The sequence below is a fragment of the Eulemur rufifrons genome, chromosome 29 (assembly GCF_041146395.1).
Source record: "Eulemur rufifrons isolate Redbay chromosome 29, OSU_ERuf_1, whole genome shotgun sequence".
NCBI classification, from domain to species: Eukaryota; Metazoa; Chordata; class Mammalia; order Primates; family Lemuridae; genus Eulemur; species Eulemur rufifrons.
The window spans coordinates 30,616,842-30,634,935 of record NC_091011.1 but is presented as its reverse complement, the minus strand read 5'-3'; the positions used below and the strand labels follow the sequence as shown (position 1 = coordinate 30,634,935).

The window sequence follows — 18,094 nt, the reverse complement described above, 5'->3', positions numbered from 1 at the left end:
GCATTTTCCTTACTGTGTATTTCAATTTTTGAAAGTTTATTTGAAAAAACCCAGTATTTGTGTTGTACACACATTGATATAAAATTATACAGTATATGCATGTAAGAGACTTTAAGAAAGAAATACAGAATCAGCCCTGTATGGGCTGATAATGTATGGATATGTCTAAGTTGTATTAATAAGTGAAAATTTAAAGTATAAAATATTATATACACTATAGTTTTATTTTTGGTTAAAGCAAATCTGGATTATGTAAATAATTGCATGTTCATTATTGAAAGTTTGAAAAATATAGAAATAACATAGAAAAAAATGAGATTAATATACTCATAATTGCTATTTTTGAATGATCATAGTTTTTTATGTCTGTATATGCTATAACATATATACTTAATCAAAATTGAAATATTTTTCTGCAGTGTGATGTTTAATAGCTGTGAAAGGTTTCATTTTAAGAATGCCATCACTGATTTAACAACTTCTAGAAAGTTTTTGCAGATTTAGGCTCAACCATATTGCATGCCCATTTCCCAATGCTGTACCATCTCCAATACTATTAACAATAAAAAAAAAAAACAACTATTTACTATTTTGACAGATTAGCTTAAATTTTTGCACAAGTAAAAATAATGGGCTCATTCTATCTTATTCTAAAGGGTAATATCCACAAAAGACAGGACTGCCTACATTTGATCATTACTTACATTCTCACAAGCATTACTATTATGAATACATCATCATTAAGAATAAGTGGGTTAATGAATACATAGGAATGAACCCTGAGGTGCTCACCAGGTCAGGAGCAGTTCTAGCCTTTGGGTATATCATATACCATTTAGGAGGCAGCACATCCTTAGGTAGGTGAGAACAAACATGAAGTTAGACATAGGCAAAAAACAAGCAGTAAGGTTTGAGAATGTAAATGTAAAGTATACTAATTTCATCTTTCTTACCTTTGTTTTCTCCATGAACAACAGCTATAGGTCATGAAGGGTCGATCAGCTGATCTTTGTATTGGTGTTTATTTTAAAATATAAAATTACCTAGATGAGTAAATATTTTCAACTTTATTTACAGGTATATAAATGTAAGTTCTTACATTTAGTAAGAGGTTCTTCCTGTGCACAGTTCTGACGTGTGGATTTCAGTTACCAGGGATTGGTTAACTAAAACTAGTGCCCTGAAAACATGGTTCAAATTCCAGATACTGGGGCACATTAACTGAGTGATTGCAAAGAGCACAGACTTCATCACTAACCCCTCACTGCATGAACATCAAAATCACCGCCGGGATAACAGATGTGCATCGTAATCGGTGGCCAGTCACATCACATCTTTCAGATTCTGATGGTGACAAAGTGACTGTGCATCTGTTATTCGGTTCACACACAGGCAGCTAAGCTTCTAGTTCCACGACCCCCTTGTCCTGATGATGAACCCGTGTGACATTTTACAACAATAGACCACAGAGTGAATTGGTAACAAAGTTGAAAAGTGTAGCAAAGAAATGGAAATTGATAATGCTAGAAGGGAAATTTGAATCAAACGTAGGTAGGCGTCATAGGAGAGAAGCTGTCTGGGGATGGTGCCTCTGCACCGTGTGAGAGAGGCTAGACACCCAGCCAGGGGAACTTCATGAAAATGAACTTCGCAGCATATACGAGAATGGTGGTTGTGATAAAAAGAGTGAACATGTCCCAGAGGAAGTCCTGGCAGAGCTGGGGTGGGCAGGGGGGGAACCAATAACAATAACGAAAAATAACTTCACATTCAAGAAACTTTGAAAGAAACTTCATGACATTGAAAGCTTAAAGAATAAAACAGCGGCTGATCCAAATTGGGAGTATGAAAGTTTGCCGAGGCGTAGAAAAGATGCTCTTTCCATACCTTAAGTTATAAGGTGAGAAGGTGACAACACTGTTCAAACTATGCTTGATATGTTTTCTACCAAGAAAACACTTAAATTTCAATGTGTTTGATGTTTTCAATTGCAGTGTACTAAATATTAGGTAACAGTTCTTTCCATTTCTCTATACATCTATAAGCAACAGTAAGAGATTGTAAAGTTTTGACAAAAATTTTTAAAGGTCATTCACAACCATAGGTTTCCCCACTGATTATTAAGATCTCTGGGTGTGATTTCAGCTTGCGTGGTCGTTTTGATGATGCAGTACTCCTGCACAAAGCCAGGATTGCCTGTATTCATTAGTGGGTGGATACAGCTAATTTACTGTAAACTCACAGAATAACATTCAAGTTTTCATCACTACCCTTTTAGAAATGTATAAAATATATGATGAAGTTATTAAGAGTTATCAAAAGAGGGGCCTATGAAGTACTAGTTTTTCATGTATTCTTTTTATGATAGTTGTAAGACAAAGGCCTTTCCAAACAGCTGACTAGCAAGAAGGAATTTTAAATTTGTGTCGACAAATACAAAGAGATCTTGTAGAAAATAGAACAAATCTAAGGGCAGTAGAGTCCATATTAATTAAAAATTAGTCTTGTTCCCTCAGAAACTTTAAACAGAAAACAATATAAAAACATCCAACTTCAACGCTGCCAGGTGTGAGTAATAGGAGAACTCTAGGCCTTAAGGGTTGCATTTCCTGGTCACTGACTGACTGACTACAGAGCTAGAAGTTCTTTTAAAATTATTTTCTCACCAAAGCAATAATCTGTGAGGGTGTCTGACGGTTGAGGTTTCATTTATCCTGCGGCTTTTCAATTGAATATTATCTAAGCCCATTACACAGTAGAAGCCATTCAACATCTGTGCACTTCCTGGCCACTTCAGCTGTGGGAGTGAATTGTTAGATTATTGGAGAGACTTACTGTGCAGAAATGTCCTTTGGGTAATGTACAGGGATGGAGGAGGATATGATAACCCAAGCTGTGATCAGTCAGCTACCGCTCTGTCTGTGTTTAAAGTAAGCGAGAGTCTCAAAAACTCATCTATTTTAAACTCAGAAGACTTCTTGCTGTGATTTTCTTTAATACTAAGACTGCCAATGCAGCACAAATGAATAGGGTAAAAGCTTCAAAAATTAAATCACTCTTAAGGAGTTCCTTACCAATATGGTTTTGGTCTTGTCATGCAGAAAATTTCGGCAGGATACTGTTGTTTCTGGAAGCCGTTGTTACATAGGTATAAAGTCCAGCTAAACTTGATATTTCAAGAAAACTTGTTACAGAGATGGAGCCTATATGCTGAGAAATGGTATATGGCTTTAAACTAACTTCTGGTTATCAGCAGCTCTAACTTTATATATTTTTTCTATTGAGATAAAATTTATATGACATAAAATTAACCATTTTAAAGTGTACAATTCCATAGCATTTTGTACATTCACAATGTTGTTCAACTACTACCTCTTATCTAGTTCCAAAACATTTTCATCACCCCAAAATAAACCCCTTATCCATTAAGCAGTCACTTCTCATAGCCCCTTCCCCAACCCCTAGCAACCACCAATGTGCTGTCTGTTATCTGTGGATTTACCTATTCTGGATAGTTCATATAAATGGAATCATACAATATGTGGTCTTCTGTGACCAGCTTCTTTCATTTAGCTTCATGTTTTCAAGGTTCATCTATGTTGGAGCGTGTACCGCATGCCTCCTTATGGCTGAACAATACTCCATTGTATGGATATACTACAATTTGTTTACTCATTCATTGGTTGATGGACATTTGGATGGTTTCTACCTTTTGGCTATGTAAATAATACTTCTATGAACATATCTCTTTGAGTCCCCTGTTTTCAACTCTTCCGGGTACATACCTAGGAGCGGAATTTCTGGATCACTGGTAATTCTATGTTTAAACTTCTGAGGAACCACAAACTGTTCTTCATGTAGCAGCTTTTATCCGCACCATGTATAAGGAGGGAATGTTTATTCCCATTCCTGATACTTCATCTGGCTTGATCTCTGCCAGTCTCAGTCTACTCCAAGAGAGACAATACTTTATCCTTTATCGCTAAAGTCTTTCTCCTCCCCCTCCTCCGCCTCCCCCTCCCCCTCCTCCCCCTCCTCCGCCTCCCCCTCCCCCTCCTCCCCCTCCTCCGCCTCCCCCTCCCCCTCCTCCCCCTCCTCCTCCGATGTGAGTCTACCTACAGAAAACATGTTTTCCTCTCCTTTCCTCTGTGGCAAAGACACGGGGCAGCACTCCCTGGGGGGTGGGAGGGAGGCCTGTTCTGGTCGCTGCTGATGTGACTGGATGAATATGTGTTGCTAATTCAGGGGTTGCGTTTGGAGACCAGTTAGGTTTTGTTTTTCAAACTGGCCTCTAGCAAAACAAATGCTGATATTGTGTCTTTCGATTTGATCTTTTTTTTTATTATTATTATTATTCCAAATTGTCTGGAACCTGCATAGAGTTCACTGTGCTATTTCCTGGGAGTTCTTTTGAAGAATACAAAACTAGGGTGCAAGAGGTTATGATGCCAGAAGAATTTAACCTTTATAGACATGGCCTGGAGTTGTGGATTCAAAATCTAACTGCCACTTATTTTTAGCGCTGTTGACTTGGAGAATTTACCTACTATTTTAGCTTCAGTTTCCCTATCAACAAAAAAGGGAAAATCCTATTTACTTTTCTTATGTACCGAGGACGCCATGGGACTCACCAAAGTATCAAGTGATAACTTGGGGCCCCCCCTCCCCCGCAAAAAAGAGTAAAATTTTATTAGTTTACATTTTTGTTTCAAATATTTTAGCAGTGTGTTTTTTACAGTATAGACTAATGCTATAAATCTGGATTTTAAAAACGTGACACCAGAAGTCCCAGCAGGATGACTGTTCACAGGAATATGGCACAGATAGAGAAATGGATAAGTCTCCAACCTTCAAGTAGAAAACAGGTCACTGTGCATCTTAAGCATTCTTCAGCCCACATGTGATGATATGGCCGGAGTGCCTGGCAACTTCTCCATCAAGGTCATTTGAAACTCTGATATTTTAAATGTGACTGTTATTTTGAGGAAAAACATCTTGGGACAACTCTGTAATGGAAGATTTGCAACTTCATATAGCATCACTTCTAGATTACCAGAGTAAACCAGAGTAAGAAATGCTCTTATCGTGTTAAAAAATTCTTGTTTTAGGTAACACATCACCTTGCCAAGCTTTTTGACAGCATCGCAGATCTGCAGTTTGGGGACAATCAGGATGTCTCAGCACACAGAGCAGTTGGAATGTACAGCAAAGAAAAGGAGTATGTCCCATTCCAAGCCAAGTGTGAATGCACAGGCCATGTAAGATTTGATTGTGAGCTTTTCTATGCGAGGGGAGTATTTTCAGGATGCTCTTTAAAGGTTGGATTGAACAGGAAAAATAACAGCTCCTGTCACATCAGGCTCTGGTTAGTTTTGTGCTTAGAGAGTCCTGTTTACCTACAGGCAGTGTGACAGAGGGCCAATCTGCCATGTGTCCCGGTTTTTGCTTATTTGGCTTCAGCACCCAGCAGGATCTCAGAGATGCTAGGAGCTGAACTAGACAGAAGGGTCTGTCACAGATTGAATGAGTGACCCCAGAATTAGAGCAAACGCAACCCAGTGGCTGAGTCACCTACAAAGTGTATTCTGTTTTCACCAGTGCTAGAGGATACAGAGAAGGGTTGTAGTGAAGTAGCACCTTGCAATAAAGCTTGTTTTAAAGAGGCTTTGTGGTTCAGTATTCCATTGTGAATGTTGGAAGTGGCTGCTCGTGAATAAAATGGGGTCTACCAAGCTGGTGTCATGTATTCTAATTATCACGTGCACAGAGAGTTAAGGTAGTCTGTTCTCTTCTCTCATAGCCAAATACCTCAAAAATATTCTTGGCAGTTATCCACAAGAATGGCTCATTATGGTTTGAGAGCGCTTTGGGTGTGTTCAGATGATTTAGGGCAAGGGTGAGGAACCTGCGGTTCCTTAAGTGCAGTGTTTTGATTGAATCCAAATTTTACAGAAGGTCACACTTAAGGATCTAGAAGGCCACATGTGGCCTTAAGGCCACAGGTTCCCCACCCATTACGGGGGAATTGCATCTTTTTATGATGATGTTTGCATAGCTTGGGTTAATGCACAGGGTGACTGAGGGAACAGCCTATCAGAGAACCGTTTGGGCTGGGACAAGGTTCCTTAAAGTGTTCTTTGCAGAAATATGATTGCAACCCTACTTTACAAGGGTTTTCTTTACTCTTTTCTGTTGCTATTTAATATTGTGCCAGAAAAGCCCTGCCAAATGAAGGAGAAGCAGATGGTGGACTACTTTGATTAGAATATATTTTTTGATCTCTTGGGCTTTTTAGGGTATTATTATAATGATTAGAAAAAGTCGCCATAAACTATCTTGAAAAAAGTGTGTAGCTGTCTGCTCCCTCCTAGCAGACTGCTCGCTGACTGGCATGGTGCCTGGAGGGGTGGTCCAATTGATGGATGTGGTTGTCACCAGCCAGAACCCTTGATATTGAAAGTTTTTATTGTGCTCTAATTTATTCAGTATAAGCAACTTATGCTAGAGACTTGTGAACATATACACATCACCCTTTAATTGCCTTTGTTTTAAAAAAGAAGCTTTTAAAGTCTTTCCCTTTTGCTGCACTCGTATAATTAGTTCCTCCCAATTTAGTCTATTTGTATTTTATTCAGCAAGTATTTATTGAATGCCTACTATGCGTCAGATGCTAAATTAGGCTTTTGGAGACTCAAACATGAACAAGACGTGGCCCTTGTCTTTGAGGAGCTTTTAGGCCCATTGAGAAAATGGATATACACATACTTAGTGATAATGGGAGGTGGTAATGTTATTACAGAGGGTTGCTTCTGAAATACCAAAAAGGGAAGGATCCAGTGCGCACCTCATCAGAGCTTTGTTCTCAAATTATACTGAGTTAGGTTGCTGTTGTCGGCATAGTCATCTGAACATGAGCTGATGTCTTGACATGCACACGTGTTTGGTCTTCCCAAACAGACCAGAAAGTTCTTGAAGACAGGTAGCCATAGTGAGGATATGGATCCCAGAGTATGTGGGAGATGCTTAAATAATGACTGGTTTGCGGAGGGAACTTGTTGCTTGGTGACATTAAGAGACAGCTCGTAGTGATTAAGGTAGAGATACAGGATCCCATTGATTAGATCAGATGAACCTGAGCTCATACATGTTGACAAAGCACAGCTGTGAAGCCAGAGGGGAGGGCTCCTAATAAGAGATGTTGGGGCCATCATCAGGCACGTGCTTCCTTTTCATCTCAAGGGAGACGGTTGTCAACTAATTTACCACTGCTTCCCAATTCTCAAGAGAAGAGGTTCTAGGAATACTGCTGCCATCTTCACAAGGGTAGGGAAAGAAATAAGTTGTAGCATCTTCAGCCTCCCATGTGGGCCTTGGAATTTATGTATTATGCTATTTATTCTAGTCATTTTAATTGCTATGGTCAACTATATGCGAATAGTATATGTATCCTTTTAGTTATAGGATGTCATCCCATGGATAAAAGATACATGGATTCATATAACAAAATATTAATACATTGAATAGGATGGAAAACTGACTAAGATATATTTGTGGGAGCAAAATAAACTTGAACGTTTTAAAAAAGATTAATTTTCACAAGTCAGCAGTTGTCCTCTCTCTCATACTCTCCTGCTGTCTAATTTCTGACAAGTGTGAAGATTAGAACCAGTAGGGAATATAATTAAGATACTTGCTGAAAACACTTCGTCTTAAGGCTAAGAACTTTGAAGATTTTAGAGAAGTATTTTCAGTAGATTTAAAATTTACCAGAAGATATATTTAAAAAAAAAAAATCACTATTTCATTATCCTCAAAGCTCTAGAGTATGACTTACACCTCTATCGGTAGCTGTGACATTTGGTTTCTCAAAACAGGGTGTGTCATCGGAGGGGAATCTTGGTCTGGAATCTCCTTGTCTTCAAAGCTGAGAGATGAGTAGTAGAGAACACCTTCTCTGCTTAGGCTGGGGAAGTTAGTAGCCAAACTGGTAGGTAAAATAAGACGAGCAGTATCCCTGCAAGAAAGACTTCATGGATCAGTTGTTCGACTTCCACCTTGAGTTATCCCTCTTGTAGTTTTCTACCTGGATTTAAAATAAATCCACCAATTTAAAATAATTCTCCACAGTGTGAGGGTGGAATTATCCTTTTTCCATAGTTAAGCCTGTGTCATAACATTTCAATTGCTTTCAAGGTGGAAACATGGCTTCTGCAGCTCGAACAGACCATGCAAGAAACAGTGCGTCATTCTATCACAGAAGCTATAGTGGCCTATGAGGAAAAACCTAGGGAACTGTGGATTTTTGATTTCCCGGCTCAAGTGGCACTAACCAGCTCACAAATATGGTGGACTACGGACGTAGGAATAGCCTTCAATAGACTGGAGGAAGGCTATGAAACAGCCCTAAAGGATTTCCATAAAAAACAGGTATTTTATAGATTTGTGATTTTTGAGACTTGAAGGAACTAGAGGAGGTAAGTTCATTCATTCATTCATTCATTCATCATGCATGGAGTGTCTTCTGTACGCAAGGCACTATGCCAGGAAGGTTTTAGCAATCAATTGTTAAATTTTTCATTTTCTACCTTTGTGTTATCCTTCTAATTTCTACATAGGTTTGAAAAAATAAAAAAGGTCATGTCCATTATCTTCCAAGGCTCTAGTATAGCACCTGTACCTAGATACTGCACCTATTTTTTTCCTTCTGTGTAAGACTCTCCAACTAGGCATGTCATATATTTATTAGAAAATATGGATATGATTTTAAAAGGTGGAGGGCTGCTCAACAAAGACAAATATTTTCATGGGTTTCGGTTTTCTCTTAATTACAAATCACAGATGAGAAACTTTGGAATATAGTCTATTTTGAATTCTATTTTACTGATCGCAGTTATGCTATGAGTCTTCCTTAAGCCTCCCATCTTAAGATGTGCTCTTAGCTGTATAACAATTCAGAGACATGGCCTTTTTCTCAGCTTATAGATTTAGAGGATATTAGGCTTGGAAAGGAGTTTAAATATTAGTTTATCTACTCTTGGTTTTAGTAGATAAAATCTGAATGCAGAGATATTAAGTGATTTTCCCAACATTGTACAGTTCATAAGAGAAACTGGCATGGCTGGCACCCTCTTCCTGGTTCTGAATCAGAGCACTTCTCGCTATTCCCCACTTCCTCTCTTCTCCCGTGGCAATATTTCTACTTCAGCACCTTAAGAATCAAATAGATTAAGACAGTGAACAATCCTTGTATTGTTAACGCACACCTTCAAGAGTTTCAAGTGTGGATTATTTCTTGTAATTGTGTTCTTTCAGTCTTGGATAGGGGCCACCCAACTTATGTATGTTACTAAAGAGGTTTTTGTGCTACTTACTCTTAGAGAAAAATATATTCTTCTTGATTTTTACATTCTTAGGAAGATGGGGTATTGGTTTCTATTTAGTAGGCTTGAAGTTACAGGATTCGATTTAAAGCAGTGGCTGGTTTCTTTGTGGGGTGCGGTCTCTGCAATGCTAGTGGCTGCCTCTTGGATGCCGAAGCTGAGCAGTTACATTTTCTTTCACTGTTAACAGATCTTACCCTTTCTCATCAAGGACCTTACAGTCATTTATTATGACTTCCACTCTCCAATTTACATGCCACTGTATAACCTTATTCTTTAAAATCTACCATTAAATGCGGTGCTGGTGATATTATTACTATTGTTATTATTTTAAATATTATTTAGATTTGCCAACATATTTAGCAATGGCTTTGCTGATTACTTATTTTTCACCTCATTTCTTATTTCTGAATTCATTTCCCTTCTTTCTGTAGTACATCTTTTAGCAGTTTGTGCAGTGGTAGATTGTAATAGGAAATTTGGGGGGTCACTTGGCTTTATTTTGACTTTCTTTTTCATAACTTAGCTAAGCAGGGAATTACAAGTTGAGAGTTGTTTTCTTTCAGAACTTTAAAAAATATTTTTCCTTTTGTGGCTTTTATTGTTGTGAAATCTTAACTCTGTCAAATTGTTTTTCTATTATAAGGAATCTGTCTTGTTTTTCAGCTACTTTTAAGATATTTTTCTTTATGTATTTCTGATAACTTTTTTTCCTTGTAGCAAATGACTAAGAATAAAGAGGAACCCAGGGCAAGATTATGTAGGTTCAAATCTCAGCCTGTCCCATTTCTGCATTAGCTCTGTGGCCATAGGCAAGCAAGTGGACTGCTCTGTGCCTTAGTTTCACCATCCGCAAAACAAGGACAATGACGGCACCTGCATCATAGGATCATTAGAAGGATTAGTAAGTTCATATGTGGGAAACGTTATTTAAAAGTGCTTGTCAAAATTCAAGTACTACGTTAGCCATTGCTATTGTTGTTAATGCTACGATGATAACGGCAATAATGACGATGGTGTCTAATGTGATGCACAATTCATTTAATGAGTTTTTCCCCAACAATTTATCATAAAATTTTTTCAAACATATAGAAAAGTTGAAGTAATTATATAGTGATGTGTATGCCAATCACCTAGATTCTACAATTTTCTTATCACATCTGCCCTTTATCCAACACTCTATTCACCCATCAATTCATCTTATATCTGTGGTTCTTTTTAAAGTTAGTTGTAGATACTAGTAATCTTTATACTTAAACACTTTACTATTTTTATTTAAAAATTTTTAATTTTAATTGAAAAGTAAAAATTGTTTATATTTATGATGTACAGCATGATGTTTTGATATATGTATATATTGTAGAATGGCTAAATTGAACTATTTGATATATGCCTTACCTCACATATCTTTTTTTGTGGTAAGAATGTTTAAAATCTGCTTTCTTAGCAATTTTCAAAAATAATAACCGTAGTCACCATGATGTACAATAGATCTCTTGAACTTAATCTACTAATTGAAATTTTGTGTCCTTTGACTAACATCTCCCTAGAACTCCTACCCCCTGGTAACTACCATTTTACTGTTTATATGAGTTCAACTTTTTTTATATTGCACATGTAACTGAGATCATGCAGTGCTTGTCTTTCTGTGTCTGCCTTATTTCACTTAGTGTAATGTCCTCTAGGTTCATCTGTGTTGTGGCAAACGACAGAATTTCCTTCCTTTTAAAGACTGAATTATATTCCACTGTATACATGGACCACATTCTTTATCCATTCGTCCATTGAGGGACACTTAGGTTGATTCTGTAACGTGGCTGTTATGAATAATGCTTCAGTGAACATGGGAATGCAGACATCTCTTTTTCATACTGGTTTCAATTGTTTTGTATATATCTGCAATAGTGAGATTGCTGGATCATATGGCAGTTCTATTTTTAAATTCTTTGAAAATCTTCATGCTATTTTTCATAATGGCTATGATAACTTACATTCCCACCAACAGTGTACAAGGATTCCCTTCTTAAACACTTCAATTTGCATACTCATTTCATCAGTTTAATTTCAGTTATCATATCTCAATTTCCCAGAGTTCTTTTTGGCTCTTTTTTTTTTTTTTTTTTTTTTTTTGAGACAGAGTCTCACTCTGTTGCCCGGGCTAGAGTGAGTGCCGTGGCGTCAGCCTAGCTCACAGCAACCTCAAACTCCTGGGCTTAAGCGATCCTACTGCCTCAGCCTCCCGAGTAGCTGGGACTACAGGCATGCGCCACTATGCCCGGCTAATTTTTTGTATATATATATTTTAGTTGTCCATATAATTTCTTTCTATTTTTAGTAGAGACGGGGTCTCGCTCTTGCTCAGGCTGGTCTCGAACTCCTGACCTCCAGCGATCCACCCGCCTCGGCCTCCCAGAGTGCTAGGATTACAGGCGTGAGCCACCGCGCCCGGCCCTCTTTTTGGCTCTTTAAAAATCAGTTTTATAGTGATATATCTTTTCATTGTGGTTTCTATTTTTTGTCTCATTAATTATTTCAAAGAGATAGATGTTTAATTTTATTTAGATTGTTCTACTAACTCTTGTTCTTTAGACGCTGAATTTTCTGTTAAATTAAATTTGATTCTTGTGTGTTTATTTTCTAAGGTTATTTTTATCTAGGTTTATTTTTTCTATGGGAATTTCTACCCTGAATTAAGCAAACGTCCCTATAGTATTTGTTTTCCCTTTTCTCTTTCAGATCTCTACAAGTCTTGTAAGTTCTAGATTAACTTTGTGGTTAATTACTTAGGAGTTCCTGATCACATTGTCAGGGTCAGTTTGAATGCCCCAGCTTCACGTGGCATAGACTTGAGATTTTTATTTGTTTTAAGGGACTTTTTCCCTGTCTAAGCCTCGAGATATTTCAAGCTTTCATGTTGATTGTTGACCTGTTGAGTAGAATTTTTTAGAACCCCTTATTGAACTGTAACACTTTGAGGATCTCAGCTTTATGTCAACATCTCAATTCCAACTTCCTGCCTTCTCAAGGGAGTGCAAGAGGCACAACAGAAATGGGAACTCGGTGGCTCACGCCTGCAATGCTAGAACGGTGGGAGGCTGAGGTGAGAGGATAGCTTGAGCCCAGGAGTTGAAGATCAGCTTGAGCAAGAGCAAGAGCAAACCCCATCTCTACAAAAAATAGAAAAATCAGCCAGGCATGGTGGCGTGCACCTGTAGTCCCAGCTACTTGGGAGGTTGAGGCAGAATGATCACCTGAGCCAAGGAGTTGAGGTTGCTGTGAGCTATGATGATGTCACTGCACTCTAGCCCGGGCAACAGAACAAGACTGTCTCAAAAAAAAAAAAAAAAAAAAAAAAAAGGCTGCCATGGCATTAGCTTATTAACCTTACTCTACTGCTTTGGCTTTGGCTTTGCCTTTGAGGCATATTCCTGTCATCAGAGAAGGGATTTCTCTCTGTCTCTCTCTCCCTGCTATTCCCTCCCTCTTTCTCCGTCTCTTCCACATCATCCCTCCTCCCCATCTCTCTCTCCTCTCCCTTTCTATCTCTCTCAAGTTTGGCTATGTATTGTACATTAGAGTATGTTTTGTTTTATTTAAAAATTTCTTTGTATTAATAAATTGTCCATGTCAGTTTAATCCAATATGTGGCAAGACCACTTACTCTTGTCATCATCATCATTGGTAATACTGGCTGGTTAGGTTGTTTTTTGTTATTTTGTTTGTTTGTTTTTTGGGTTTTTTTTTTTTTTCTCTTGTTAATAATGCTGCAGTAAACAGCCTTTATGTACATGTTGCACATGGGTTTTTTTGGTTTTTTTTTTCATTTCTTCAGGATAAATTTTCAGATGTAGAACTGTTAGGTCAAAGCCTTTGGGAGATAGTGCCAAGTTTACCTTTCCAGTCAGTATAGTGTATAAGAAGTGTTTACTGCCTCCCCTGTCAGTAACATTGGGTTGGTTCTTCTCATTCTCATAAAGTTATTCATATCCAGTAGCTTTGGTGTATTCAGCTAATTAATGGAATTTAGTTTTCTTCTCTCTTAAAATAGTTCTAAAGTTTTCCACTTTGTTCAAGCATTAGATGCTTCTTCATTTTTCATGTTGGATAAGAAGTAGAGAAAGGGGATAGTGTGTAAAGAAAGCATTTATATGCATAATTATGAAACACTTCTAGCATGAATTGAAATGTTTGACAAACCAGCCAAACGGATGCCTTCAACACAGTGTCTCAATGTTTAGACTGGTACTAACATGTGTATTAGAGAAGGTAACATTTGAATTCTACTAAAGCTGTGGTTTGGGTCATGAAAAGTATATGCATCTAAGTTAATCTTTTAGTCTACTTCCTTTACAAATGGATATAACCATCTGCTAGAACATGTTTTTAATTAAAATTACTCTGGCTAATACTGTGAGCAATTTTTTAAATGAACTTTAGTCATTGAAAATAGCTTAATTTTAAAACTAAGATCAGAGTTGGGTATAATTGATGATTATAAGTAATTTATTTCCTTCTCACTTCTAAAAGTGTAGTGAGATAAATATACCAAGATAATAATTTTGTTTGTTTGTTTGTTTGTTTTGAGACAGAGTTTTGCTCTGTTGCCCAGGCTAGAGTGAGTGCCATAGCGTCAGCCTAGCTCACAGCAACCTCAAACTCCTGGGCTTAAGCAATCCTCCTGCCTCAGCCTCCCCAGTAGCTGGGACTACAGGCATGCGCCACCATGCCCGGCTAATTTTTTTCTATATATATTTTTAGTTGGCCAGATAATTTCTTTCTATTTTTAGTAGAGACGGGGTCTCGCTCTTGCTCAGACTGGTCTCGAACTCCTGACCTCAAGCAATCCACCCACCTCGGCCTCCCAGAGTGCTAGGATTACAGGCGTGAGCCACTGCGCCCAGCCCAAGATAATAATTTTAAACTCTGTTCTCCCCTTAGACCTATTGTGATTGCCTGTTAGATGGTGTCAGGATTAAAGGCAAAAATGCTGCATGTTGGACATATATATATGCCTGCCTTGTCAGAGTCTTTGAAACAATGGCAAATATAATAGATTTAATTGTTCAGATTTGAAAATTGCTTGGGGAAAGTATTTTGTTTTGGAGGCTTGGGATCTGGTTAGAAAGTTTTTACGTTCCTCCTTGATTATTGAGCTGTGTGAAAATCATCAAAAGAGAGATGGAAGCATTTTGGACTTTAAAAAATTAATAACTGTCATGTGCTGGGACATTGCCAGGAGACTTTTGATAGTACTCAAGGTAAACAATATAAAACTTTCGTCATGAACCATCTTCCCCACACCCCCAACAAAGACTCAGAAATACTAGTATACATGTAAGAAAGAGACTCTTATTTTGCTGCTTAAAGTTAATTTTGGTCTCACTTTTAGTCACTGAGAAATTCTTTCAAAAACAAATGGGATGCAATATTGGTGGTGTTCTTATCTTTTCCCAACCCCAAGCCTGGAGCTACCTAGTATATTTTGGACACAAGTGTTTTTGTTTGTTTTTTTTGTTGGTTCTGTTATTTATTTAATTTTTTTTTTTTTTGCCTCTGTAAAAATGTGATCTGATAGCCTCATGCTTTATAATCTAGCAGAAACTCACAAGACCATGAAAAGAGCACATACTCTCTATCTCCCCTTTCGTCAAAAATTATACTGAATGACAGCTCAAGTATATGAAAAAAATTCACATTATTCCTGAAAATACAGGACCAGATAATTTGATGAAAGCTGGGAACAGAAGAAATTGAACTGATAAATAAGAGCAGAGAAAATCAGTCCAAACATACAAAAAAAAAAAGAGGAAGCTATTTCAATGGTAAGCCTATTTTTACCCAATGAAATTCCAGAGAAATTATAAACTCAGATTTAATGAGTATAAAAAACATGTGGAGTTTAGCCAGTGATAAGGATTAAATGCAGAAGAAATGGACAATTGAAACTCCTGTCCACTTTACAACCCAAGAGGTTATCAGTGGGGATGTTTTTCCCCAGGATAAAGCCCTGAGAAATACTTTGCCAGCAAAGTGAGCCATTTATAGAGGACTTCTGCCATCATTATGTCTTGATTCTGGAGCAAGGATTGGCCAACTTTTTCTGTGAAGAATCAGATAGTAAATATTTTGTCTTTGTGGGCCAATAGACTCTTCTGCAACTATACATTTCTGCTGTGGTGGTGGAAAAGAAGCCATAGATAATGTGCAAGTGACTAGGTGTTACCTGAGTTCCAATAAAACTTTATTTATAAAAACAGGTGATGGGCCAGATTTGGCTCATGGCCTGTAGTTTGCCGTTGCTCCTTTAGAGACAGATGCAGAACAGATCTGAAGTAACTCAAGGTCCCCACAATGACAGATAAAGGAAAGAGAAAAAGGGATTTGTTACGCGTTTGTGCCATGTAATTCTAATCTGATCCATTAACACAAGAGTTGGTCCTTTCAACAGACCAATAACACTGACAAATTTTAGTTCAGAGAAGAAAGCAAAAACATACAAGAGAAAGGGAAAGGAAACATAACCCCCGTGAGGAAAATATTTTAAAACAACCACATAAGTACGTGATATTTTTGCTGATAATTAAGTTGAAAATCTAAATTAAGGATTGGATTAAAATTAAGATTTTTTAATGAATACTTTTCCTGAATTAATTGAAAATGATGTAGAAAACTCAAGTAGGCGATTAACCACAGAAATTGTTGAAATGGTAATCATGGTCATCAAAGACATGTACTACCTTTTGAATAGAGCCCTGTTCTAATGACTTTATCAAAGAAAAGATAAATACCGTATTATATCAACTGTTCTGGAGTATAAACAAAGATATAAATATTTCTACTTTTATAAAGTTCTAATAAACTTGATACAAAAACCAGACAATGATAATATACAAAAGAAAATTCTGTTGGCAAATCTCATAAATTAGCATATCTTCTTTTTTGTCTGGATTTTTCCAGACAAAGATTGTCTGGGAGACCATCTTCAAGGCTCTCACATTTCTATACATCTTCTGAGCAGAGGTAAAGACTGCCCTTTGTTCTGGACTATATTTTCAAGGGCATTTGTATAGTGAACATGCTTGAAGACAGAGACAATGTCTCTCTCCAGAGCAAAGGGCAGATTGGCTTATCATCTAGTATACTAAATATAGTATGTGTTCCTGGGACAAAAGTCAAATGGGCTTACTGTCTTTTATAAAAGGTGTGTGCTCCCTAAACTGAGAATTTTTCTCTTGTAACACAACTTACTGCATGTGCTGGCCCTTTTTGTAGCCTTTGAAAATTTGCACTCAGAGAACTGGTGCAAATACTCAGAATATATAGAAATACACTGATTTTTAAATATTCGCCTTTTATCTTGAGACTTTGCTAAATTTGCTTACCACATTTAGTAGTTGTTTTTATAGGTTCCATAGGACTCCCTATGTACATAAACACTTTATTTGTAAGTAATGACAGTTTTCTTCTCTTTCATTCTTTTTCTTTGTTTTCCCCTTTATTTTCTTTTCTTGAGTTATTGAATTGGCTAGGACATCCAGTATAACGTTCAACAGAAGTGGTGAGACATCCTTGCCTTATTACCAGTCTTCAGAAAGAGAGAAAAATTCCTTCCATTACTACATGCAGAGAATTTTTTATCTTGACAAGTCGTTGAACCTTTTTACATCTTTTGAGATGACCCATGGTTTGTCTCTTTTATTCTGTTGTGATAAATTTTTGAATGTTAAGCCAACTTTATTTTCCATTCCTAAATGATAAACTCCACTTGGCTGTGATAAATTATTCTTTATATATGTAATGTTTGCTGGATTTTATGTGCTACTATTTTGTTAACAAACCCTGCATTTATGTTTATCAGGGATATGTGTCTGTAATTTTCTTTTCTTATAGTATCTTTGCCAGGGTTTGGAATCAGGGTATACTCCTTAAAGGGATTTGGAGAGTAATCCATCTTCATCTATTTTGTGACAAAGTTTATGATAGATATTGCTGGCGATGCAGCTGGGCTTGGAGTTTTCTTTGCAGAACTTTTTTTTTTTTTTTAACTACAAATTGATTTATTTTCTACATATGCAACTGTTTAGAGTTTTCGGCTTCTCCTTTTCTTGTGTCGGCTTTGGAAATTGGTATTTTTCAAGAGATTTACCCATTTCTTCTGAGTCAGTGGTTGGCAAATTACAGCCCTCTGCCAAATCTGGCCCAGTGTCTATTGTGTGTGGCTGCTTTCGTGCTATGATGTCTGAGTGGAATAGTCGTAACAGAGAGCCTTTGGCTGACAAAGCCAAAAATATTTACTACCTGGCCCTTTACAGAAAAATTTGTCTGTCTTTAATCTATGTTTTCCAATTTATTAGTGTGAGTTAGTCACGCTATTTCATTATTATCCTTAGAACATCTGGAAGATCTGGCCTAATGTCCCACTTTCATTCCTGGGATTGGTGATTTGTGTTTTATCTCCCTTTTTTTTTCCTTAACTGGGCTTTCTAGGTGTTTATCAATTTTATTTCTGTTTTCAAAGAACTAACCTTTGACTTTGTTGGTTTTCTCTATCGTTTGTTTTATGTTTCGCTGATTTCTGCTCTTATATTGATTTTCCTTTCTTCTCACATTGAGCTTCATTTGTCTTTTTTTTTCAAGTTTCTTAAGGTGAGAGCTTAGATTATTTACTTTATACCTTTTTCTTTTCTAATATAAGTATTTAAAGGAACCATTAT

At 37.1% G+C, this 18,094-nt stretch overlaps 1 protein-coding gene across 1 annotated transcript in view; it reads left to right on the top strand.

Annotated features, from left to right (window-relative positions):
• The window catches only part of DNAH11 (dynein axonemal heavy chain 11), a 305,641-nt gene that overhangs the window by 84,311 nt on the left and 203,236 nt on the right, over nucleotides 1-18,094 (top strand). The window contains exons 29-30 of the mRNA XM_069462413.1: nucleotides 5,109-5,258; nucleotides 8,194-8,427. Of these exons, the coding sequence (XP_069318514.1) occupies nucleotides 5,109-5,258; nucleotides 8,194-8,427 (384 nt within the window). The remainder of the gene's footprint in view (nucleotides 1-5,108; nucleotides 5,259-8,193; nucleotides 8,428-18,094) is intronic.